The sequence below is a fragment of the Acomys russatus genome, chromosome 5 (genome assembly GCF_903995435.1).
Source record: "Acomys russatus chromosome 5, mAcoRus1.1, whole genome shotgun sequence".
Lineage (NCBI taxonomy): Eukaryota > Metazoa > Chordata > Mammalia > Rodentia > Muridae > Acomys > Acomys russatus.
In genome coordinates this window covers 9,345,140-9,370,872 of record NC_067141.1, presented here as the reverse complement: position 1 = coordinate 9,370,872, position 25,733 = coordinate 9,345,140, and the positions used below count along the sequence as shown (strand labels likewise).

Below are 25,733 nucleotides of genomic sequence, written 5' to 3'. Positions count from 1 at the left end.
CCAAAGTCCTTCCCTTTAATTCAAAAATGTTCTAGGAAGGCCCGGCGTGGTCCTGCATACTTCAGTCTCATCACAGGAGGCAGAGGCAGGCGAATCTCTGTGAGTTGGAGGCCAGCCTGGTCTACCCAGCAAGTCCCAACCAGAGCTAGACACTGTAACCCTGTCTCCAAACAAAACAAACAAAAACCTCTAGGAGTAGAATCTGAGTAAGAATGGCCACCACAGGCTCCTATATGAGTGCTTAGTCACCAAGGAATGGAGCTGTTTGGGAAGGACTGGGAGCTGTGGCCTTGGAGGGACTGTGTTGTGGGAGAAGGCTTTGAGGTCACACCCTCTTTGCCTTCAGAACAAGATCTAAAGCTCTCACTATTTCTCCAGCCCCATGCCTGCCTGGCTGCCTGCTGCCATGTTCCTCATCATGGTAATGGACCGATCCCCTGAAACGAAAGCAAGCCCTCAATTAAATACTTTCTTTTGTAAGAGTTGCCTTGCGCTTGCTGTCTCTTAGCAGACACAGATCAGTAACTAAAACAAAATATATCGAAGTTAAATCTATTTTTCTACACTACTACATCCAGATCTTGTAACATCTATTTATCTTATTTTATTAGACAATGAAAGAAGGTATATGTAGTATCAAAACAAGACCTCAATGCATAAAAGAGGAAAACCAAGAGTGCTGATACCCATCTGTAGCCCCAGCTTTGGGGATGTTGAGACAGGAGAACTACATAGTGAAAGGCTGTCTCGAAGCGGGAGGAGATGGGTCAGAAGTTCAGAGCATTTACTCCTCTTCTAGAGGACCCAAGTTCAGTTCTCAGCGCCTATGCCACGTGGCTTACAGCTGCCTGTACCGCCCACCCGCCCTCCAGTGTCAGAAGAGGCGATGCCATCCCTGGGCTTCCTCAAGCCTGCGCAAACGAATTTAAGAAAATAGTAATAAATCTTTCAAAAAGCCCAGTCTGGTGGCTCACAGCTGTAATCCCGTCACTCAGGAAGCTAAAGCAGGAAGATGTCTGTGCTGCACGGCAAGCTGTAGGCTAGCCAGGGCTACACAGCGACGCTCTGTCTCAGAACAAAGAGAAATAAACAGAACAATCCTCCAAAAAAACCCAGGGTATGATGGCTCATGCCTATAATTCCAGTGCTTGGGATTAATAATTTTTATACATGTATCTAAAGGGTTTTTTTTTTTTAAGATTTATTTATTTATAACATATACAGTGCTCTGCCTGCATGTACACTCGCAGGCCAGAAGAGGTCACCAGATCTCATTATAGACGGTTGTGAGCCACCAGGTGGTTGCTGGGACTTGAACTCAGGACCTTTGGAAGAGGAGACAGTGCTCTTAACTTCTGAGCCATCTCTCCAGCCCAAGGATCAATAATTTTAAAAAGATAGAAATGTGACCAGCATGTGGCTGAAGTCTGAGCACTCTGGAAGTAATCCTAGTAACTGCTTCTTTTTTCATAGTAAATGATGACACTAACATACGGACTTTTCTCTTAAGCAAACGTAACATACCATCAGGAATTTCATCAAGGTTGTCATCAATTCCACGCTTTACAACTCTGGGCCTTGTCTGTCCATCTTGTGTCGTTCCCCACTCATCCGGCACTGAAGAAGGCTGGAACTGGACAATAACCTCCAAGACACAAAGCATAGAGGCCCCTCGTTAGCAGAGTCATCTCCCATTAGACTCAGCAGTGTTTCTGGGGACGGTTAGTTGGTTCTCAAGATGCGATCTAACCACATATCCCCTGCCTGGCTCAGAACTCTACACAAAGTCAGACCAGAACCCACAGCCATCCTCCTGTCTCTGCTTCCCATGTGCTAGGATTACAGGAATTTACCACTAAGCCTACTTTGAAGTAATGTGTTTAATACAAAAAGTTCTATGCTTCAGAGTATAAATGTCATAAAATGAAGTAGAACTGTTCCCCCAAGCAGATTCTGTAAAGGGCCTGCTATCACTAACCATCAAAACAACGTATCATTACTTCAAATGCTAACTCTGGAAAACCATGCACCTAAATCAAAAGAAGTATATATTGATTTTTTTTCCCCTCAGTTTGATTCTCTGCACAAGAATGGGAGGGGTGTGTGTGTGTGTGTGTGTGTGTGTGTGTGTGTGTGTGTGTGTGTTTGTAAAATTCCAGGTTTGTACAATTTACCTGTAAGACTATCTAAGGCAGAAAGAATCCCTTTAAATGGCAAAATTCACGACTAACTTACAAATTTAGTTTCAGTGACAAAAACGGAATGTTTAGCAAGGCGTGGTAGCACACGTCTTTAATCCTAGCACAAGGCAGGCAGATCACTATGAGTTCAAAGCCAGCCTGGTCTACAAAGCGAGAGCCAAGATAACAGAGACAAACCCTATCTTGAAAAACAAAACAAGAACAAAAACAAAATTAGAATGTTTAATAGAAAAGAAAAAAAACAAAAACACCTTTTGTTTTTTCAAGACAAGATTTCTCTGTGTAGTCTTGGCTATACTGAAACTCACTCAGTAGACCAGGCTGGCCTCGAACATGAAGATCCGCCTCAAGGTGCCTCTCAAGCGCTAGGATCTCTATGAATTGAGGCCAGCCTGAAAGTCAAGGCTATATAGAAAAACCCTGCATCAAAAAAAAAAAAAAAAGAAAAAAGAAAAGAGAAAAAAAAAAAAGCCCATACATATATATACAGCATGGTATATAACATGTTTATATAAAAACAATTAAGTTCTGAAAGTATCCCACAATAGAAAGTTGAAAGTAAGAGGCTTTTGTTGTTTTGTTTGTTGTTTTGTTTTTGAGAGTCTCACAAGGTAGGCTTAGCTAGCCTGGAACTCAGTATGTATATTAGGCTGGACTCAAACTGAGAGATCTGAATGTCTTAACTCCAAATGCTGGAATTAAATGCATGCAACACCATATTCAGAGAGAAGAGGCTTTTATTTTTCACTTGATAATTTTTCATACTATTTATATTTTATTTCTTTTGTTTGTTTGGTTGGTTGGTTGGTTGATTTTTGGTTTCAGGGTTTCTCCATGTAGCGCTGGCTGTCCTGGACTCACTTTGTAGACCAGGCTGGCCTCGAACCCACCGAGACCTCCTGCTGCTGCCTCCCTGAGTGCTGGGATTACAGGTGTGCGCCACTGCATCAAGCTTTTAATTTTTCAATATCAGTAAGGATTACATACTACTCTGAGTTTCTTTTTAATTTTTCAACTTTTCTGTAACATAAGCCAATGTATTATAGACTGTATGTTCTAACCAGACACCATAGGCTAATCCTTACACTAGATGCTAGATGCAAAACTTACTTTGCTTCATTTGAAATGACCCTGGGTAGTATATATGAGTACAGGGAAGGACTTGGAACTAAAGAAAACAAGTACAGAAAATGAAGGAATTAAAAAAATTAATTGGTCATTTAAGTGAAACAAGTTTATATAGAGATACTTTAACTTAAAAGGGTGCATTTTTCTTGAATGGTTAGAAGAAAAATAACCAAGGACAGGTAAGCATAATAAGGCTCACAGTACAGATCAATACCTGCTGCTCAAAATAACATTTTCAGCCAGGTAGTGGTGGCAGATGCCTTAATCCCAAACTCAGGGAGGCAGAGGCAAGCCCATTTCTGGGTTTGAGGTCTACAGAGTGGGTTCCAGGATAGCCAGGGCTATACAGACAAATCTTGTCTCAAAAACAACAACAACAATAATAGTAACAATAATAATAGTACTGACAATAATGATTTTTCTATATATCCACTGGTTTGCAAATTGTCTCCCCCAGCTGCTCTCACAATGAGGGCAGAGCTGGTAGCTCACTAGAGAGCAGACAGCCTGCAAAGCCCTAAGTGCTTTCTCTGGCCCTTTATAGAAAGAGTGGGCTCCACAAGCCAAATGAAAAGATCTACCAAACTTTTTCTAAGATGATATTCAGTATCAGTTAATGTGTCAAACAGAAACTTTGTAAAAAATAAGTTGATTTCCATGATTAACAATTATTACAAAATACACCTGCCTAGCTAAGCGTGGTGGTGCATACTTGTAATCCCAGCACTCGGGAGGCAGAGGCAGGTGGATCTCTGTGAGTTAGAGCCCAGTGTGATCTACAAAACAAGTCCAGGACAGCCAGGTCTACACAGAAAAACTCTGTCTCAGAAAAAAATAAATAAATAAATGAAATGAATAAAACTTGGTTTGGGCCTTTAAGGCAGAGGCAGGTGGATCTCTGTGAGTTCATAGCCAGCCTGATCTGCATAGTTGAGTTCCAGGACATCAGGGCTCCACAGACCCTGTCTGAAAAAATTAAAAATAAATAAAATAAGCAAATAATAAAATTGAAAAGTAATATATTTATCACAAATAAATCACTGCAAAAAAAGACTACAAACATAACATTTCCACAGATACGCAGAATTTTAACGTGGCGGCCCCGTCTCAGAATGCAGCTCACCTTTGGGTTGTGCATCACGATGGTCTCTCCACTCGGGAACTCGAGTCTGCGGTGCCACTGATTCGTGGTTACAGCTCTTTTATACTCTGCCTGCAGAGACAAGACAGCCCAACGCGCTGCAGTCCGTCTTCACACCAGCAGAGCGAAGGTGGATGAGCGCTCTGCTGGCGACACAGCAGTGACAGTACGTCTGCTTTACGGATGCCACTTCCTATCATCTGAGTAAATTAGTCCAGTGTTTGTGATCACACACTCCTAAGTAACCTCTCCATTACACGGGGAAGACAATGAGGCTTAGACAGTATATCAGAGTCTTAGGGCTGAACAAGCTGAGTGCCATAAAATCAATTTATTGTCTCATAGCTCTTGAAGCTACCACTCCAAAATCAAGGTGACAGCAGGACACCAATCACTATGGAATGCCCACTCCTAAGTACTCTTGGCTTGCTACAGTCAAGGCCATCCCCTGGTGTATGGCTGACTCCAACCCCTGCCTTTATCCAACCGCAGCATCCTGTCTACCTGAACATGTCTGTCTTGTTTGTTGCTATGGAGACACTAGATATGGGGTCAGGGCCACTCTACTCAAGTAACTTCATCTCAACTCATTTACTCTCAACACCCTAGTTCCACACCAAGCTGCATTCACGGGTTCTGGGGGTCAGTGCTTCAACAGAACTTTGGGGTGGAGGGGAGACATTCAATCTACCACGTACTTTGAGAAGTCAACTCTAATGCTGAAACTATACACAGATCAGCACGTGTTTAGCTGTATTCGGAGGTCACCTTTTTTAATGTGCGTGAGTATTTTGCCTGCCTGTATGTATGTGTACAATGTGCACACCCAGAAATCAGAAGAGGGAAGGTGTCAGATCTCTTGGAACTGGAGTTACCAATAGTTACTAGCTGCCATGCGATGCTGGAAATCAACCCTGAGTCCTCTGTACAAACAGCCAGTATTCTTTTTCTCTCCTTTTTGGTTTTTGTTTTTCGAGACAGGGTTTCTCTGTGTAACCTTGGCTGTCCTGAACTCACTTTGTAGACTAGGCTGGCCTTGAACTCACAGAGATCCACCTGCCTCTGCCTCCCGAGTGCTGGGATTAAAGGTGTGCATCACCACTGCCTAGCCCCCCCCCCCCTTTTTTTTTTTTGAGACAAGGTCTCAAGCCCAGGCTGGCCTCTCATCCTCTCACTCAGTAATCTACTGGCCTCTGCCTCCCAGTTGACATTGTATTGGTTTTCTATGGAGACAATCGTGTCATTATAAAATACAAGCATTTCAAATCGAACCCACTTCTGTTCCTTATCCTGGTGCTCAGATAGGACAAGTAAACAACACAACAGAATCATACGCATCACTTGTTTCTTACTTCACACTCTCCTTTGCCTCCACTGAGGTGTGGGTTTCTTAGAAAGCTGGGCGGGAGCTTGGGCCTCATGCTGGTGTGATGGGCAAGACTTGGACAGCATAGCTATCCCAGCCTAGAGCTGTGTCACCCACACAAATATTATCATTACAGTTATGAGAAAGTGCTTCCTCTGCTTTCAGATATTTACATTTGAACACTGTACTTTCAGCTTCAAAGTAATAAGCCGAACCCATTGGGCTTTGGGATATTGCAACTGCAGTATGGACCCACCTAGAAGTATCAACAATCACAGTGTGTCCTCTAGTTATTTGCTTATTTTAAATTGAAAAGTAAACTCTATGTATTAGCACCCTTTCACATATTTCCCCTTACTGAACTAACTAAAAGTATGCTTTCAGTGTCATCCAGAAAGCTCAGTGGGTAAAGGCACTTGCTGCCAAACCTAACTACCAGGACCCACACAGGGAAGAAAAGAACCAACTCTTGCATGTTCTCTGACTGCAGATATGCACCACAGTATGCGTGTGAGAGCAGACACACACATTCACACAAGTAAATGCCATAAAACTGCTCCAAAAGTATGCTTTACAGAGGACTCAGAGATTAGTTTGGGGCACACACCTTTAATCCCAGCACTCAGGAAGGAAAAGGCAGGCAGATCTCTGTAAGTTTGAGGCCAGCCTGGTCTACAGAGCAAGTTCCAAGAGAGCCAAGGGTACACAGAGAAACCCTTTCTTGGGGCGGGGGAAAGGGAAAGGAAGGGAGGGGAGGGGAAGGAGGGGAGGGAGGGGAGGGGAGGGGAGGGAGGGGAGGGGAGGGAGGGGAAGGGAAGGGAAGGGAGGGGAGGGAGGGGAGGGGAGGGGAGAGGAGGGGAGAGGAGGGGAAGGGATGGGAGGGGAGGGGAGGGGAGGGGAGGGAGGGGAAGGGAGGGGAGGGGAAGCAGAGACTGTTTTTGTAGACTGGTTCTCACTCTAGCCCAGGGGAGCGCTGACACTCATTACCTGCCTTGGCCTCATCAATGCTGAGATTATAAGCAAGTGAAGCAGGGCTGGTCTCTACCTACATCTGTCTGAAGGGCTGATATGAGCTCCTTAGTAGACGAGGAATGTGCCCCCTCCAAACACTACAGTCTTATCTTGAGACATAGGGTTGTGCTGCACTTCCTGAGTGGTGATACCACTTAAAGACCAATCTCCTGTGTGACCAGGATCAAGACAGGCCTCTTCATATATAAAGCCATCTCTGCCGTCAGTGGTGTCACAGAAGCCTCTCTTGCATACATGCCTATGTTTTGAAACGAAAAAAAAATATAAAGAAATAAAGCATTCATACCTCTAGTTTTTCACTGAACTCCTCTGTATAGGGAATAAATCTGCTATCTGTGTCCCCCTTGTAAAACCAAGTGCAGCGTCTCACTTCAGCTGGCTCCTCTTCCCAGTACACAGACTTCCTCGTGCGGTCATAGAGGTAGACGTCATAGCGCCCTCCGTCCGTGCCTAGAACCACACTCTCAGGATCTGGCTGCACTAGGAACCAAGAAAGAACATTTTCTCCTAATGTTACCAGGCACATTTGAAAATACAACAACAATAACAGTCACGATGCTACAAGTCAATACTCAAACACAGACAGCTCAGCCTGGGGTTTTTAATCTGGTCTTTTTCTTTTCTTTTTTTTTTTTTTTTTTTTGGTTTTTGAAGTTGCTTTATAGACCAGGCTGGCCTCGAACTCAAGACCCACCTGCCTTTGCCTCCCAGTGCTGGGATTAGAGGCGTGCACCACCACACCTGGCTCTTATTTGGTTTTTCTGAGACAAAGTGAGTCCAGGACAGCCAAGGCTACACAGAGAAATCTTGTGTCAAAAAATAAAAAAACAACAGAAAAAGATAATCTGTATTGTTCAAAATCACACTTATTTTTTTAATTATTTTTATTTTATATGCTTTGGTGTTTTGCCTGCATGTATGTCTTTGTGAAGGTACTGGGTCTCTGCCACATGGGTGCTGGGAATTAAACCTGGGTTCTCCAGAAGAGCAGTTAGTACTCTTAACCACTGAGCCACCAGTGGTTGTCCAGCCCCCATGACATTTATTTATTTACTTTAGAGGCAGAGTCTCACTCTGTAGCCCAGGCTAACCTCAACCTCCCAGCAGTTCTGCTCCAGCCTCCCATATACTGAGATCGCAGAGGTGAGCCGCCATGCAGCACGACTCTCCTTGTGTAGAACCAGCCAGGACAAGTTTGAAAAGCACAATCATAAGGTAAGTAGTAATATCAAACCAGATGTACTACTGCCAAGCACCTGTAACTTCAGGTGTATATAGTCAGGAGAATCACGAGTTCCTGGATAACTCTAGGCACATGGTGTCTTAGAGGCCAGCCTAGACTGAAAATGAAAACAAGCCGGGCGTGGTGGCGCACGCCTTTAATCCCAGTACTCGGGAGGCAGAGGCAGGTGGATAGCTGTGAGTTCAAGGCCTGGTCTACAGAGCTGAACTCCAGGACAGCCAGGGCTAATACAAAGAGAAACCTTGTCTCACAAAACAAGAAAAGACAAAAAATTGTAAAAACAATACAATAATATCAATGTTCTGAAATGTTCCAGGATATTTAAGTGCTGGGTGTGGTGGCGCAAGCCTTTAACCACAGCACTTAGGAGGCAGAGGCAGAGGCTGGCGGATGACTGTGAGTTTGAGGCCAGCCTGCTCTACAAAGTGAGTGCAGGATGGCCAAGGCTACACAGAGAAACCCTGTCTCAAAAAAAAAAGAGAGAGAGATTTAAGTCTCATAATCAAATAGTATCAAGATAAAGAATCATATTTGTGTGCTGCAAGACTTCTCAGAGCCGTAAGACACACCTGTGTCGCATCTCTCTCAAGAGGTAGACATGGGAATAATTATTCCAAACTCGTCTGCCCTCAGAACCCGCTTTCACTCAGCACTCCCCACCAGAGCACCTCAGGAGACACTTCACGTCCCTGACTACGAGTGAGTGAATGAAATAGGAAAACTGAAACTTGGATTACATAACAACTCTGCCTTCTGATTTTTTTAAAGATTTATTTATTTATTATTTATAAAGTATTCTGTCCGCATGTGTGCCTGCATGCCAGAAGAGGGCACCAAATCTCACTATAGATGGTCATGAGCCACCATGTGGGTGCTGGGAATGAAACTCTGAAGAGCAGCCAGTGCTCTTAACCTCTGAGCCATCTCTCCAGCCCCTACCTCTCTGATTTAAAACAACTTTTTGGCTATGTTTTGTTTTACTGACACGAGGTTTAACTATGTGGCCCCAGCTGTCCTGGAGCTCACTATGTAAACCAGGCTAGCCTCAAACTCACAGACATCTGCCTGTCCTGAGTGCTGGGATAAAAAGGTGCGCCACTGTGCCAGCTAAAACAAAAGAAATTGCTAAGCCATTTTTAAAGTATTTTCCTCAATAACTTAGGATATATATTATTTAGTACTATATCTTAAAAGTGAGATGTGGAGACCTAAACAGATTAAGGAATTTGACAGCTGAAAACAGGAGACCACGAATAAACACCATTCTTCCTCTTCCTCAAGTAAGATGGAATGAGGCAAGGCGGGTACTTACCTGAATTATACACCTCTTCAAGATTCAAAGAGTCAAGCACACTGAAGGGCATCCATAGCTGCTTATATTCTACTTCCTTGCAGTAAAACCAGTGGGGCTGAACAGGCTCATAGTGGCTCTGAAGCATAAGAGGCACCGGCCCCTGGACAAGGGGGCCCGCGGCCCTGGCAGGCATCTGCTGCTGCGCTGGCGACTGCACTGCTGCAGGAGGCTGAAAGGAACAAGGTCAACACCATCAGATGTGCCCAAAAGAAACTCTGTAACCACTGCATTGACAGCAATGGTAATTATCTTACATGTATTTCTAGGTGACCACTTAGTGTCATAACTAGTGCACTAAAACCTAAAGTCAGTTGCTAAGTGAACTAGATTTCTGCATACTAATGGCAAACTGACACCCACCAATATGTCTCCCCCAATTTTGATTTTTTTTTTTTTCCGGTTTTTTTGTTTTGTTTTGTTTTTTCAAGACAGGGTTTTCTGTTTAACAACCCTGGTTGTCCTGGACTCATTTAGACCAGGCTGGCCTCAAACTCACAGGGATCCACTTGCCTCTGCCTCCGGAGTGCTGGGATTAAAGGCATGCGCCATTACCACGAGGCCAATTTTGAAATTTTTTTTGTTTTGTTTTTGGTTTTTTGAAACAGGGTCTCTCTGTATAGCCTTGGCTGTCCTGGACTCACTTTGTAGACCAGGCTAGGCTGGAACTCACAGCAATCCACCTGCCTCTGCCTGCCGAGTGCTGGTATTAAAAGCGTGCGCCACCATGCCCAGCTCAATTTTGAAATTTTTAATAAATTTATTTTTAAATTGCTCATATAATGGTTTGATCATATCCTCCCCTTCCATCGACAATCCTCAGATCCTCACTCACCCAACTTCATGCTCTCTCTCAATCTTAAAAAAAAAAAAAAAAAAAAAATGCCCAAATAAAAAGCACACACACAAGACACAGAGGTCATTTTGCGCTGGCCCAACTCCTCCTGAGCATGAGCCTTGCCCTAGAGTGGGGCTGACATACAAACGGCACTCCATGGAAGAAAATGGATTTTCCCTTTCTAGCGGCTATCAAGCACAAAACAGCTCCTTGGTTAGGGGTGGAACTCTGTCCCTGCATCTCCTCAGTATTGGAATTTGTACAGCTTGAACTTATGCACCATGCACAAGACCTGCACATGTCCCATAATTTAAACATCTTTATAACACCCACATCTCTTGACTCAGCCATTTCATTTCTAATCATGTGAATGTGTTGGGGGTTGGTCTGTTGATAGGTATCTGGTGCTAATCAGTGGCTTGCAAGATCCCGTTGCTGCCCAGCCCAGCACATCCTCACGTACACTAGTTCTGGTTGTGTAAACCTTGCAGAAGAAATTATTCCTGTTTGACCAATAAAAAGCCAATACCTGGGCAGGGCCCGAGGGAGGTAGGCGTGGCGGGCTTTGGGAAGAGAAGGATCTTGGGAGAGGTAGACAGGAAGAAGCAGAGCAGCTGTAATGGGATAGCACAGAAAGGAACATGTGGCCTGATCAGGGTAGATGGAGGAAAGCAGCCCAGAGTAATCAAATCCATGAAATTATGGATGGAGGTAGCCCAGAAAGAAATTATTAGAACAGATGCCATGGTGTGGGCCTTGGGAGATATGGATAGCTCAAGAGGTAATACCTGCCATGCCCCACGTGAAATTAGGCTATTCTGAAACCTATCAGGTGTCTGGGTCTTTATTGGTTGTGATAGCGAGTTAGATAATACCACCCTAATAATTATAATTATAAACACTGGCCATATTTTATATTAACCACAACATAAATTTCATGAACATTAAAAAATTAGTAGAGGGCCAGGTGGTGGTGCATGCCTTTACTCCCAGTACTGGGAGCCAGAAGCAGGTGGATCTCTGTAAATTCGAGGTCAGCTTCATCTATAAATGAGTCCACAAAAACAAAGGCTACACAGAGAAACTCTGTCTTGAAAAACCAAAAAAAAAGATTAGAAGCTAAAGCTGGCAGTTTACATTGCCCCAATTCTCATATATCCTTAGGTAACATTTTTTACTGATAGTATACACTACAATCTCAGGACTATTAGCATGCACCTTGGCAATTAAAATCAACTATTCCTCCAGTAAATAGGTAATATAAACTCAAATATGAGCCATTCAATGGCTAGCTTTAAAAACAAATTTTATATTTATTTATGTTTGTTGGTTTGTTTGGGTGGGCATGCTGGTGCCACAGCCAAGTGTGGAAGTCAGGGGACAATTTGTAGCAGTCAGTTCTTTCTTTCCACCACATGGGCCCTGGGGACCTAAATAGCAGCAAAGGCCTTTACCATGAGCCATCCTGCTGACCTCCAATTAGCTTCTTTTAAAAGAATGTTTACTTCAAAGCATACAGTTTACAAAGAAACCCTTCGTGTCATATACACGCAATACTAATGACTTGAGACGGAGGCAGGAAAGAGTTTGAGGCCAAACAAAGCAATTTAGCAAGATCCTGTCTCAAAATTAAAAGGTGAGCTAGCAGGAGTGCGTCCTGCTACACTGTGGTTCTGACTAGTAGCATACCGCACTTCTCTGTAAGAGCATTTTGTCCTGGTGCTCAAGAGATGGCACAGTGCTTGAAAGCACTTGCTGTTTGCAGACAACCTGGTTCAGTTTCCAGGACCCAAATGGTAACTCACAAACCATCTATAACTCCAATTTTAGGAATCTGACCAACATTTCTGGCTTCCTGGGACACCAGGCACACAAGTGATATACAGACACACATTCTGATAAAACACCCATAGATGTATAAAATAATGAGGGTTTAAAAATAGATATTAGCCTCATTGCATGTTAAAATGCATAAAGTTGAGCTGGAGAGATGGCTCAACAGTTAAGGACACTAACGTTCTTCCAGAGGACTCAGGTTCAAATTCCAGAACCCACGTGGTGGCTAACACCTGAAACACCAGTTCCAGGGGATCTGATGCCCCCTTCTGGCCTCCAAGGGCACTGCACATACATGGGGCACAGACCCATGCAGACAAAACAACAATACCCATAACATAAAAACGAGAGAATCTCAAAACAAATTTTTTTTAATATACAAAAGTTTGGTTTTTTTTTTGTTTTTAGCTTTTACTAAGGTAAAAGAGAAAACTTGGCGGGCGTGGTGGCACACACCTTTAAATCCCAGTACTCGGGAGGCAGAGGCAGGCGATCACTGTGAATTTGAGGCCAGCCTGGTCTACAAAGCGAGTCTAGGACAGCCAAGGCTACACAGAGAAAGCCTGTCTCTAAAAAACAAAAACAAAAAAAGAGAGAGAGAAAACTAGTATGTCAGTCACATACCGGTGGCAATGGTCCTGGTGGCATTTGGTATGTCTGCACAGGGGGTCCAGAAGGCAGCGGGTAGGAGGGATGGCCTGGCGTCTGACACTGCTGCAGTTGTGGAGGTGTAATATAGGGATTCACCCGGCTACTGATAGGAGTGTGGCGATACGGGTTATGTCCTTGCTGAGGAATCCCTTGTGGGGGGCTCCCAAAATTTGGAGGGAGACTACTTGGCTGAGAAGGCAAATAGGTATCTCTTCCCATCTGTGAGGCAGGGGAAGCACCATAGTGAGCTGTGGAAACACATGGTGGAAATGCAGTCTGCGCATCTTGGGACCCAGTTGTAAAAGGAAGTGTGGCTGGGGGCTTGGAATATGGTGATGGCCCAGCTGACATGGCTGTAGTCGTTAAGGGTGACTGTCCAATGTTCCCAAAAGGATCACTGCTGCCTGATGCCTGAGAGAAGTAACTGAACGTCTGTGGGGTGGGTGTGTGAGAAGAAGTCTGGCCAAGGAAGCTGTCCTCCTCCCCAACGTCTGTGGAGTCATCTGCAACACAACACAAGAGCAGGGGTTTAAAAGCAACGCCAGCCTCTTGAGAGGCCCTGAAAAGAAGGCCCAGTCCTTAGACTTCTTGCTTTGTTATTCTAACTTGTATTTCTGTATTACAGAGAAAAAAGAAAAACTTTTCCCTTTGCCAGGCACGGTGGCACATACCTTTAATCCCAGCACTTGGGAGGCAGAGGCAGGCAGATCGCTATGAGTTCGAGGCCAGCCTGATCTACAAAGTGAGTCCAGGACAGCCAAGGCTACACAGAGAAAGCCTATTTTAAAACAATCAAACAAACAAAACAAAAAACCAAAAACAACAAAAACTTTTCTCTTAAAAAAGTGTAAGAAAAACTAGAAGAGAGAAATTATGAATCCCGCCACCAGCCCACCTTCCAGAGACAGTCACTGTAAACAGTAACTTTTGGAAGGACAGGTGTGATGCACAGGACGCTACTCCCAGCAACCCAAGGGGCAGAGGCAGGTGGATCTCGGGAGATCAAGGCCAGTTTGGTCTACAGAGAGAGTTCCAGGACGCAGAGAAACCCTGTCTCTAAAAAGGAAAAAGAAAGAAAAGGAAAAGAAAAAAATTTTGTGCCCTTCTTACTTTCTAAATAAATATTATTTGTTTTGTAAAGTTCATGTTTACATAAAGGCTTTTTTTAAAGGTTTATTTTTCTATAGATGAGTGCTCTATCTGCATGTACAACTACATGACAGAAGAGGGCACCGGATCTCACTGTAGATGGTTGTGAGCCACCATGTGGTTGCTGGGAGTTGAACTCAGGACCTTCGGAAGAGCAGCCAGTGCTCTTAACCACTGAGCCATCTCTCCAGCCCCCTACATAAAGAATTTTTAAAGAAGAAATTTGTACCTACTTTTTATATATTTTGAATCTTTTTTCTGACATAATTCAAATGTTACCAATATACCTAAACATATGTAATTTTGTTTCTACAATTATAAGGAGAAAATAAAGTACAGGCCTTTGCTGTACAGACAAATAGAGGTATGTCCGGGGTCTTTCCTAGCTACTGTACAAACAAGCATGTCTCTTTGTGTTCTAAGGCAGCGTAGGCTACCCACTAACTGCCATCCCTAAAATGTAAGCAGTAGTCACAACAAGATGCTCAGACATTGCAGAACACCAAGTCCCAGGCTGGCAGGACGGCTCAGCAGATAAAACTGGCTGCCCTAGAGCCGGCAGGGTGGGAGGAGAGAACCAACTCCTACAAATGACTCTCTCACCCTCCACATGTAACACACACAATAAATAAATGGGAAAAAAAGTAAAACAAAACAAAATGGCAAGTCTCCAGAAAACTCGTGTCTCTGAGGGGCGAGCTCCTCACTTCACTTTGGCCACCTTCATCTTCACTGTGTTCTCGGCTTGGACAAGGCCTCTTCTGTTTCACCAGCAAGCCACTGACAAGGAATGATTTTCCCACTCACTAAGGCGCTCCCCGCACTCTCCCCTGCCCTGCTCTGATGAAAGCTCCAAGCTTCCTCCTCCTACTGTTCCTTCCCTTGCTCAGGTCACCCTTATCTGCCACTGCTGGAGGGCTGCAGTCCCTCAGATGTGTGGAGCCACTCCCAGCACACAGGACATTACAGTCCCTGCCCTTGGACAACTGCCAAAGCTCTGGGCTCTGTGACCTCATGGTGACCCTGCCGTCAGCTTCCAGGTTGTGCCAGTTATGCTTCACATACTGAGTCGGTGAAGAGACGCCCCGCCACAGGGTTGGCCCTAATGCCCAAAACACAATTCCAGTCAGAATACAGTGTCTAGGGCTGGCTTTCTGGACCCTGATGGAACCCCATTTTTCTAAAGAGATGCCTGCAGTCCCAGCTTCTCCAGACTGAGGCAACAGAACACCTAAAGCCAATATAAAAAACAAAAACAAAAAAATTCCAGACAGGGTTTCTCTGTGTAGCCTTGGCTGTCCTGGAACTCTCTGTAGACCAGGCTGGCCTTGAATTCAGGAAGATCCACCTGCCTCTGCCTCCCACTGGGATTAAAGGCGTGTATCACTATGTCCAGCTTTAAAAAAAAAGAAGAAACATTTTTACGGGAGGAAGAGGGAAGACTGGTTTTTGTTGTTGTTGTTGTTTTCTTTTTTGGTTTTTCGAGACAGGGTTTCTCTGTGTAGCCTTGGCTGTCCTGGACTCGCTTTGTAGACCAGGCTGGCCTCGAACTCACAGCAATCCGCCGGCCTGTGCCTCCCAAGTGCTGGGATCACAGGCGTGTGCCACCACAGCCGGCTTGGAAGAGGAGAGATTCTTACACTGGTTTCTTCACTACTGAAGAGAAAGCAGCTTCCTGCCCAGGCTCTTCCTCTGCTCACACACGCCTACTTTTCTAATCCACACTCCAACTCCATCACTGTCTAGTCCTGTGAACCTTACTAGGACTATGTATTACTAGTTTGTCCCCTACTACAAAGAGCTCTTTGTGGAATCTCCCACCCAATAAGAGAACTTGAGACTGACTTGCTCCAAGAAATATTTTTCTGACTAGCACCAACCATAAATAAAATACTGGCCCCACATACTGCAAGCATCACTCTAGGAGCACGTCCTAACTCCATACAGACACAACGGATCTAGACCCACAGTGAGTGTTCTATACCTGTGATTCTCTCATCTATGTCTCAACTGTGGACTGTACTCCTGGGGTCCACACTTTTCCCAACACTTCCGGCAGACCCAGTCGCATGTGTCAAATTTAGTAAGCCTCACACTGAATCTATCGTAGCCATTCCCCCTCAAACTGTTCACCAACCACTGTCCAGATTTCAATGTGAAACCTGACACCTCTGGACCTTTCGTGTAGTCATCAGCTAGTCATTAAAGAACCATGTATGCAGTCTCTCCCACATGCCAGTGGGAGCCTGGAGGCAGAGCTACACATGAAGGAGGATGGACCTTGACACTGACACAGAGCTGATACTCTGGCCTCTGTAACCTTATAATATAAACATCTCTGCCATGGAATGCACCTCAACAGCAGACTGCTTGCCTCGAGTGTGCAAGGCTATGTCTGAGCCTCAGTATGATAAAATAAAAATTTAAAAGTTCCCCATGTGTCCCCCTACCCTAAGGTACCATCCACTCCAGCCTAACAGAGGGTACAGACTCATCACATTTGTGACAGCCCTATTCTAGTGCAATCTTAGAACACACAAGCCTTTCTAAAACACATTTCTAATTTCACTGTGTTGCTAAAAATCCTTCAAAGGAGATCAGGTGTATTGGTAGCTGCCTTTTAATCCCAGCATTCTGAAGGTAGAGGCAGGGAGACCTCAGTGAGATTGAGGCCAACTTGGCCAATGAAGCACCTTCTAAGCCAGTCAGGGCTGCTCAGTGAGACTGTCAACAAGAAAAGCCGTCCTTCCAAAGGCTCCCCACATCGTTCAACAAAGTACAAACCTTCTAGCACAGTACACGAGGCCCTCAGACCACCAGGCCACTCGCCTGCATACACGACAGTCAGCCATCTTACTTGAAGTGAGTGGAGGATGAAAGGACAGGAAACAGAGGAAAGAGGTCCATACAACCTCACACCACCCCACCAGCCCCAGACAGGCCTGCAGATTTTCCTCAGACTTCCAGACTCTCGTGTCTATGGATCCTTCAAGCTCTGCTCAGATCACTTCCCACGAGACTCTGCGGCCTTAAGGGAACATCGTCCCTCCACCCCAGCAGCTGAGCCTCGCAGTGGCCACAGCAGCCTACCCATGTCATTGCTGGCTGCTTGAAACCTGTACTGATGTAAACGGTGTATACACTGGTCTGGAAGAGGGCAGAACCTTCTGTTCCATGCTACCTTGACATCTGCAACAGGGCCTGCCAAGGAGAAGCTGCTCAGTACGTATCTGCTAAATGTAAGAAATCTTTTTTTGTTTTGTTTTGTTTTTAGCCTTGGCTGTTCTGGACTCACTCTGTAGACCAGGCTGGCCTCGAACTCACACAGTGATCTGCCTGCCTCTGCCTCCGGAGTGCTGGGATTAAAGGCGTGCACCACTATGCCCAGCTAAATGTAAGAAACTGCTTCCTGTGTGTCTTCTGATGCCAGCAACTGTTGCTTCCAAGAAGATGGAATCTCCTTTGTCTTTGAAAATGCTCTGACCAGATCTCTAATCATGAGACTGTTTAAGTGAAGCAAATACTTGCTATGCACTCAGGAGGCAGAGGAAGGTGGGTCCCTGTACGTTCAGGATCAGCTGGGTTTACACAGGGAGTTCTAGGACAGCCAGAGCTACGTAACAGCAAGATAGCAACTCAAAACACAACAAAACAAAAAAGATGGCTTGTTATGAAATGCTAGTTTTAAAAGATACTTATGTTCTCACACACAAAAAAAATAAGTTTGCATCTAAAAATAAGTTTTCAAGATGGGGTTGGAGATGAGCTTGTGCTGCTCCTACAGAGGACCAGATTTGTTGCCAAGCACCTGTATCAGGTAGCTCACATCCCCTGTCACCCCAGCTCCAGGCAACCCCACAGTCACTAGCCTCTGAGAGAAACTGCACCGTGCATACATACACAGAGACAGACGGACAAAAGAACACGTTTTTAAAAATAATAAAAAGAAACCTAAAGAATTTTAAAGAAAGTATACAGCTAAGAATGGCGGCTCAGGCCTCTCATCACAGCACTTGAGAGGCTGAGACAAGAGGACTGTCACAAGTTCCAAGGCTACCCTGGGCTACAAGAGTAACACCATGCCTCAAAAATTAACTAATAAATGAGTAAATCTAAAGGTAGGTATACTTATCTTAAACTTGAAAATAGAAATGCTGGACTGGAGAGATGGCTCAGTGGTTAAGAGCACTGGCTGCTCTTCCAGAGGACCTGAGTTCAACTCCCAGCACCCACATGGCGGCTCATAACTGAGTTCAACTCCCAGCACCCACATGGCGGCTCATAACTGAGTTCAACTCCCAGCACCCACATGGCAGCTCATAACTGTCTGTAACTCCCAGTTCCAGGGTGTCCAACACCCTCACATGGACACAAATGTGGGCAAAATACCAGTACACATACAAATTAAAAATAATAATTTTAAAAAAGAAAGAGGAGGCTGGAGAGATCGCTCCATGGTTAAGAGCACTAGCTGTTCTTCCAGAGGACCTGAGTTCAATTCCCAGCACCCACATGGCAGCTTACAACTGTCTATAACTCCAGTTACAGGGGATCCACACCCTCTCACAGACATACAGACAGGCAGAACATCAATGTACATAAAATAAAAACAAATATATTATTTAGGAAAAAAATATCATGTACTGACAAGACACAAATCAAATATTATACAGTAAGGGAAACTGGCAACTCAAACACTTGGGAGGCAGAAAATGATCTGAAAATGCCAAGGCACAACCTTGTTTGTTCCTGAAGCCTTCCATAGCACTCTGCTCCAGCCACAATTCTTTACCAAAGAAAGCAACACTTGGCCTTTCAGCAGCACTGCTTACACCAGACAGACTTGGTATCCACTCTCACACTCACCGAACGGATACCCACTGCATGTTATGTACTCTGCACTCTAGGCAGTGGGCCCTAGTGCTCACACTGAGTCCCTGCTTTGAGGACCTTTACACTCTGGCCTGGTAGAATAAACAGGTATGTGTACATGTGAGACAGTTACAGGCGCTAAAAAGAAACATGACAGAAAGGGAACCTTCATATACACATGTCTTCAGCTTGTCTTCTTGCCCTTCCCCAGGAAACTTCCCTTAAGTCTTCCGAGCAGGAATTATTTAGTGGGAAAATGTCGTCATTTAATAAGGACCTATGTGCTAGGCGCTAAACAGGACCCTGCAAATAAAAGAGGTAAGAAGTTCACAGTCCAAATGGAGGGGCAGAGGTACTTAGATGACAAATATTTACACAACACTATGAGCAGGGCACTGTACTTAGAGCTCTACAAAAGTGAGACTGGCCATGGTGGCCCACGCCTTTGATATCGGCACTCAGGAGGCAGAGGTAAGTGGATCTTTTAAGTTTGAGGCCAGCCTGGTCTATATAGTTGAGTTCCAAGACAGCCAGGGCTACACAGAGAGGCCCTCATCTCAAGGCCAGGAAGAGAGGCTGAAAACATGAAATTTAAGCAGACAGGTCAAATATCATGCCTGAGGCCACACGGCAAGTTGGTGGCACGATCGAGACTGTCCAGTCTTTGCTCCTAACCACTACAGAGTGGTCCAAAAAAGAAAAAAGAAAAAAGCAACCTTCCCAGGCAATACACAGAGCTTAACCAAAAGCAGGGGGTGAACGCAGGTGTGGGAGCCTAAAAGAATAAGGAAAAACTCAGAGGAAGCGATACCTTGAAAAATGAGAACCGCTTTCTGTACCTACACTTGGGATATTACATATCAATCCTAGTAGGAAGCGTTTCTATCCTAGGAGGCTTCCTCCTGTAACTGGAAATCTTTTACTCTGAGTTTATAGTAAGTACTCCGTAACAGGGACACTGTCCCCTCTGGAGCAACTTTACTGTCTCCTAGGTGATGCCCTGCCCTATCACTGCTGTTTCCCAGTAAGAGGACAGTTTTATGGTACGCTAGCAGAAGGTAACTGTTTAATTTAGCTGTATTCCTGCCAGCACCAGCACACCAGTGGGTGTCCAGCCAGAACTTGGGCAATGAGAGGAGTTCCCTCGACCAAGAGCAAGCCCCATCACATGGGCCACTCCTCCAAGAACGCACAGACCCTGGCCCCCGGGAAGCTGGCCACTGCTGGCCCTGGAAAGCGGCCCAGAGAAGACGACGCTCCTGTCCCACCCTCCTCCGAGCACACACTGGCCCCCTAAGCGCCCTCGGCTCACTACCTCCGGATAAGAGCAGGGAAGCCGGGGAGGCGGCGGCCTGCGTGACGGGGATGAAGGGTACGTTGAAGCTGAACTCCGTAGCCGAGGAGGAGAAGAGTAAGTTAGTGCCCGACGAGGAGGCGGACGCTCCGCCACCATTGGCCTTCCGATCCGCCATGGCTGCAGACCAGCCCCCGTCCGTTACGTGGCTCTGCGAGCCCCGTGCCGGACACAGACCGGAAACCGGTAATCGGGATGCCACCGCACTTCCGCACTTGCGCACGGGAGCCACAGAGCAGGCAGCTGCTTAGGGGCCAGTCAGGAAGCTGACGCCGCCCAAAATCAATAAGGTGGACTCGGCTTCAGACCCAAGCCGATCACGTGTCACTCTAGGCCTCGCGAGACTAGATCGGCTGTGGAATCAAGGCGTAAAGGGGCGTGGTCTGTTGCAAAAACAAGTTGCGCATACTGGGTTGCACAGGACTGCCTTTGAGTTTTTCAAGGGTTATCTGTTTTTTTTTTTGGGGGGGGGGGCGGGTGGTGTTGGGGTTTTTGTTTTGTTTTGTTTGAGACAGGCTTTCTCTGTGTAGCCTTGGCTATTCTGGACTCACTTTGTAGACCATGCTGGCCTTGAACTCACAGAGATCCGCCTGCCGAGTGCTGGGATTAAAGGCGTGCGCCACCACGCCCGGCCTTCATGGGGTATCTGATTTGGTTGGTTTATTTGCTTGCTTTCGGGGCAGGATCTCACTATAGCCCACACTGATGCCATCATCCTCCTGCCTCAGTGCTCCTATTTCTGATATTAATACTACCACACGCAGTAATTCTTATATCTTTATGACTTGAGGTAGTAAGAATTGGGAATAAGGCTGCTCATCCAGAGGTCCTGAGTTCGATTCCCAGCAACCACATGGTGGCTCACAACCGTCTATAATGAGATCTGATGCCCTCTTCTCTCTGATGTTCTCTTCTGTCGTGCAGGCATACATGCAATAGAGTGCTTAGATACATAAATAAATAAATCTTTTTTAAAAAAAGAATTGGGAATAAGAATTACTATGTCCTTGTTTTGTTTTGTTTTTGAGACAGGTTCTTATTATGTCGCCTGGAATTCTTAGCAATCTGCCTGCCTATTCGTCCCAAGTGCTTCAAAGGCATGTTCCACCACTCCAGGCGTACTTTGAAAAGTACCTTTGGTAAGGCAGTTCCAAATAGTAGACAGTTTACATTTCAAAGGTGTTGCCCTTCCTGCTTGTATGGAAAGAGAGCCTGGGACTTAGAAGCCCAGGAACACACAGCTCCGAGGGGAGAAGTTATCCCAATGGAAGGGCATCCTAAAACACAGAGGGGCCCAGGAACCATGGCTCTGAGGTGTCCCAGTGGAAGGGCATCCTGAGACACAGGGGCCCAGGAACCACACAGCTCTGAGGGGAAGCCTCCTCAGCAGAGGCGTTACAGCTTCCAGGGGAGGGCATCCCTAGCTCAGCTGAGGAGCTCAGGAGCCTCAGCCCTGCTCCACTTCTTCTCTTCCTTGCTTCTTGGCTTCTTCCAATGACAGAGTCACACCAGGCAGCAAATCCCATAAAAGAGATTTATTGGGAAGTTTCAGGGTGTGGAGGAATGAATCCAGGGTTGGCTGCCCCTGCTCACAGGAGAGACAGCAGGAAATTGAACAAAGGTCAGGGTTTATACAGGATTTCTTAGGGAGTGGAGCTTTTCAGGGCAGAGATTTCCAGAGTGAGCATTGGTGGGATTTCAAGTCCTGAGCTTGGGGAGCTCAGGGATTGGTGGATTTTCCTGTTCAGGGATTGAGGCTTTTTTTTTTCCCCACCCCATTTTCCCTGCATCAGACCATGGGTTAGGGTGGGAAGACCTTCCAGGCCACAGGCCGCCTTGGCTGGTGCCATTGCTGCAGAGTAGCTCGTAGATACTGGCAAGGAGATATCACCACTGTGGACAGCTCCCGCGGTGGCACCCCACTATGGCGGTAAACCAAGGCGGGAAAGAAGGCGCAAAGACCATGGACAGCTCCCGTGGTGCCATCACAGGATGGCAGCAGGCTGAAGACCTGAGAGGTGCTGCCATTTTGACAAATGCTGCCATTTTGACAGCTCCCGCGGCAGCACCCCACAGCAGTGCAGGTTGGGGTGGGAGGAAAGGACTCAAGCATGCCACTTAGGGACTACAAAAGGGGCAGAGAAGAGATCATTGCAAACATTCTAGAGTAATTGTTCTAATCTAGGGTTCAGAGACCTATCTGCCTCTAACTGGGTTTTGTCTGGAACAAAAACAGTAAATTATGTCAGTGTTGAGCTTCCTCAGACAAGCATTTTAATGGGGCTGAAACTGAGGGAGAGTAGTGTTGAAGACGCTTTTAGGTGAGTCATAGATAACATGGCCTCAAGCTGCTGGAAGCCATAGACTAGAAGTTGGTCAATAAGATTCTCCTGTTTCTATTATAAATAAGCAAGGCAGAGACCTGTGCACCAGAGAGTGATGTATGAAACAAACCTGGGATCTTTACTTTTTGGAGTTTACAAGCTGGCAAAACAACCACCTAAACACATAGTAACAATAAACTGCAGATTCACCTGTGCTTCCTGGAACACTGACGTCATCAGGAGACGGAGGTCCAAACATTCCCTCCATCAGACCATTAGCAAAGAGCCTACCCAGCCTGAAGTGATTAAAAAGCTTCCCTGAGAAAGAAAAACTAAAACTGAGATCTGAAAAATAGCACCTCAAGCCTCTTTATGAGTGCAGAGATCCAGCTGGGAGGTGGTGGCACACGCCTTTAATCCCAGCACTCAGGAGGCAGAGGCAGGTGGATTGCTGTGAGTTCGAGGCCAGCCTGGTCTACAGAGCAAGTTCAAGAACAGCTAAGGCTACACAGAGAATCCCTGTCTTGAAAAAACAAAAACACCCGTTAAGTGCAGGGCACCCTTTCCTAATGACTCCCCTTATATGTGTTCACCTCAGAAAACCTGAATTCCAAAACCATCACTTTGAGTAATTAACATGAGCATATTTTTTTAATTTAGCCTACAACAGAAAGTAAAGAAAACTAAGAGAAAATGGAAAGAAACAGGCCCAGAATGAGATATACCCTTCAAAGTCATGTCCCGAGGGACCTTCTAATCAGGTCCCTTTCTTGGACTCTACTTTTCCCTGACAGCACCACCAATTAGGAATCCATTAAAGAGCCGGGTGTGGTGGTGCACGCCTCTAATCCCAGCACTCAGGAGGCAGAGGCTGGCGGATCACTGTGAGTTCGAGGCCAGCCTGGTCTACAAAGCGAGTCCAGGACAGCCAAGGCTACACAGAGAGACCCTGTCTCGAAAAACAAAACAAAAACAAACAAACAAAGAATCCATTAAAGGGCTGGAGAGATGGCTCAGAGATTAAGAGCACTGGCTGCTCTTCCAAAGGTCTGGGTTCAATTCCCAGCAACCACATGGTGGCTCACAACCATCTATAGTGAGATCTGGTGCCTTCTTCTGGCCTGCAGGTGTACATGCAGACAGAACACTGTATACATAATAAATAAATAACTCTTTCCTTTAAAAAAATCCATCAGCTGGCCAGTGGTGGTACATACCTTTAATCCCAGCATCCTCTCTCAGGAGGCAGAGGCAGGTGGATCTTTATGAGTTTGAGGCCACCTGGTCTACAGAGTGAGTTTCAGGACAGCCAGAACCCCTGTCTGGGAAAGAAGAAGAAGAAGAAGAGGAGGAGGAGGAGGAGGAGGAGGAGGAGGAAGAGGAGGAGGAGGAGGAGGAGGAGGAGGAGGAGGAGGAGGAGGAGGAGGAGGAAGTTTCTGGTTTCTTTAAAAACTCAGTTGTGTCAAGTGAAAATGGTTTTTGTTTTGGTCCCAAGCATAGGATGTGGAAATGTTTTTCTACTGCTGAAAACAGACTCATGATCTTTGTTAGTGGAAAACAGACCCGTGAGAGGCCGAGTGATGTTTTGCTGGAAGCTGTCTTGTGCGAGGGCTGTGGTTTTTGCCAGCTGAAAAAACATCCTTGTGTGGACTCTAAGGAAGGATAAATGGAAGAACACAGACCGCAGAACAGCGCTTCTGCGTCACTACGCTTTGCGATGGTGCATAGTCTTTGCTGGTCTCTGCTTTTCTATAGTTGACTCTGCGTACAGAAACACTCCAGAGAACTTCTTGTGGCATCCTGACTCTTGCCAGTTTTGCTGTTTATACGTTTCTTTCTTATTTTGTTTTGTTTTGTTTGTTTTTTGTTTGTTTGTTTGTTTTGTTTTTCAAGACAAGGTTTCTCAGTGTAGCCCTGGATGTCCTGGAACCTACTCTGTAGACCAGGCTGGCCTCAAACTCAGAAACCTGCCTGCCTCTGCCTCCTGAGTGCTGGGATCAAAGGTGTGCGCCACCACGGCCTGGCCGCAGCTGCTGTTGTTTGCTGTTTTCTGGTCTGGACTTGCCCTAAGGAACTGCATCTAAAGCAATTCACAACCTCTTTCCTACTAATCTTCTTTTGCCAAGAGCCATTGACCTTGGGAAGTTCAGTAGGCACGTGGGCTTTCTGGAAGGTCCTGTGGTATTTTACAAGGTCTGTACTGTGATGCACCCCCAGAATTGCTTCCAGCCCCTGACAGTCCTCCTTTCTGTACTGCTGTATCTCCCAAAAACCTGGCATGGTGTGAACCCTCACTTTCTGGATATTTACCCATTCGGACTGAGAAAACCTTCTATGGGACCTTTATGAAGATGTACTGTTGTTCAGATGAATTGATTCCTGATAATGGAATTCCTGATTTGATTTAAGCAGTCTCAGAAGTTGAAAAGTTAATAGTCAGTAGAAAGTTTACAGATGAAATAAATACTTTTATGGACCTCCAGATGCCTCACTAGGACACAGGCTTGAGGCAGACTTGTGCCTTCAGACAAGCTTTCCCTCTAGAGATGGCACCATAGGCATAGGCAAGTTGGTTTGAACATCCCATAAACCCAGAATATAATGGTTTGAAGTTATTTTTATAAAACAGTGTTTGTTTCTCTTAGCTTATTTCCTTTTCTTTTTAGTCACAGCTCGGATTATGTTGTGAATCTTTGTATTATAAAAGTCTCAATTGTTTGTGTGATAGCCAGCTTAAGAAATAAGCCAAGTGCCAGGCATGGTGGCGCACGCCTTTAATCCCAGCACACGGGAGGCAGAGGCAGGTGGATTTCTGTGAACTCAAGGCCAGCCTGGTCTACAAAGTGAATCTAGGACAGCTGGTGATTGATCTAAAGGATTGCTTTTTCACGATTTCTTTACATGAACATGATAGGGAGAGATTTGCCTTCTCAGCACCTACTTTTAATAGAAGCTGCCCAATAAAGAGATATCATGAGAAAGTTTTACCACAAGGGATGTTAAACGGTACTACTTTGTGTCAATATTTCGTACAACAGCCACTGGAGATAATTATTATATGGATGATATCTTATTGGCTGATTCAGATGCAAGTATATTAGAACAGATTTTTGATTAAATAAATAGAACCTTGCATTGTTGGGGATTACAGATTGCCCCCCAAAAAATACAAAGAGGAGATTCTGTAGATTGCCTAGGATACAAAATAGGCCTACAGAAAATTAGACCACAGAAAGTACAAATCAGG

The 25,733-nt window shown here is 45.4% G+C and overlaps 1 protein-coding gene across 1 annotated transcript in view; it reads right to left on the bottom strand.

The window, feature by feature from the left end:
- The window catches only part of Sec23ip (SEC23 interacting protein), a 46,074-nt gene extending 25,711 nt beyond the window's left edge, over positions 1 to 20,363 (bottom strand). The window contains exons 1-6 of the mRNA XM_051145403.1: positions 20,124 to 20,363; positions 12,761 to 13,290; positions 9,424 to 9,634; positions 7,155 to 7,348; positions 4,453 to 4,542; positions 1,525 to 1,645 (exon numbers count right to left, since the gene is read on the bottom strand). Coding sequence (XP_051001360.1) covers positions 1,525 to 1,645; positions 4,453 to 4,542; positions 7,155 to 7,348; positions 9,424 to 9,634; positions 12,761 to 13,290; positions 20,124 to 20,280 — 1,303 coding nt within the window. The 5' untranslated portion in view covers positions 20,281 to 20,363. The remainder of the gene's footprint in view (positions 1 to 1,524; positions 1,646 to 4,452; positions 4,543 to 7,154; positions 7,349 to 9,423; positions 9,635 to 12,760; positions 13,291 to 20,123) is intronic.
- Positions 20,364 to 25,733: the final 5,370 nt, after the last annotated feature.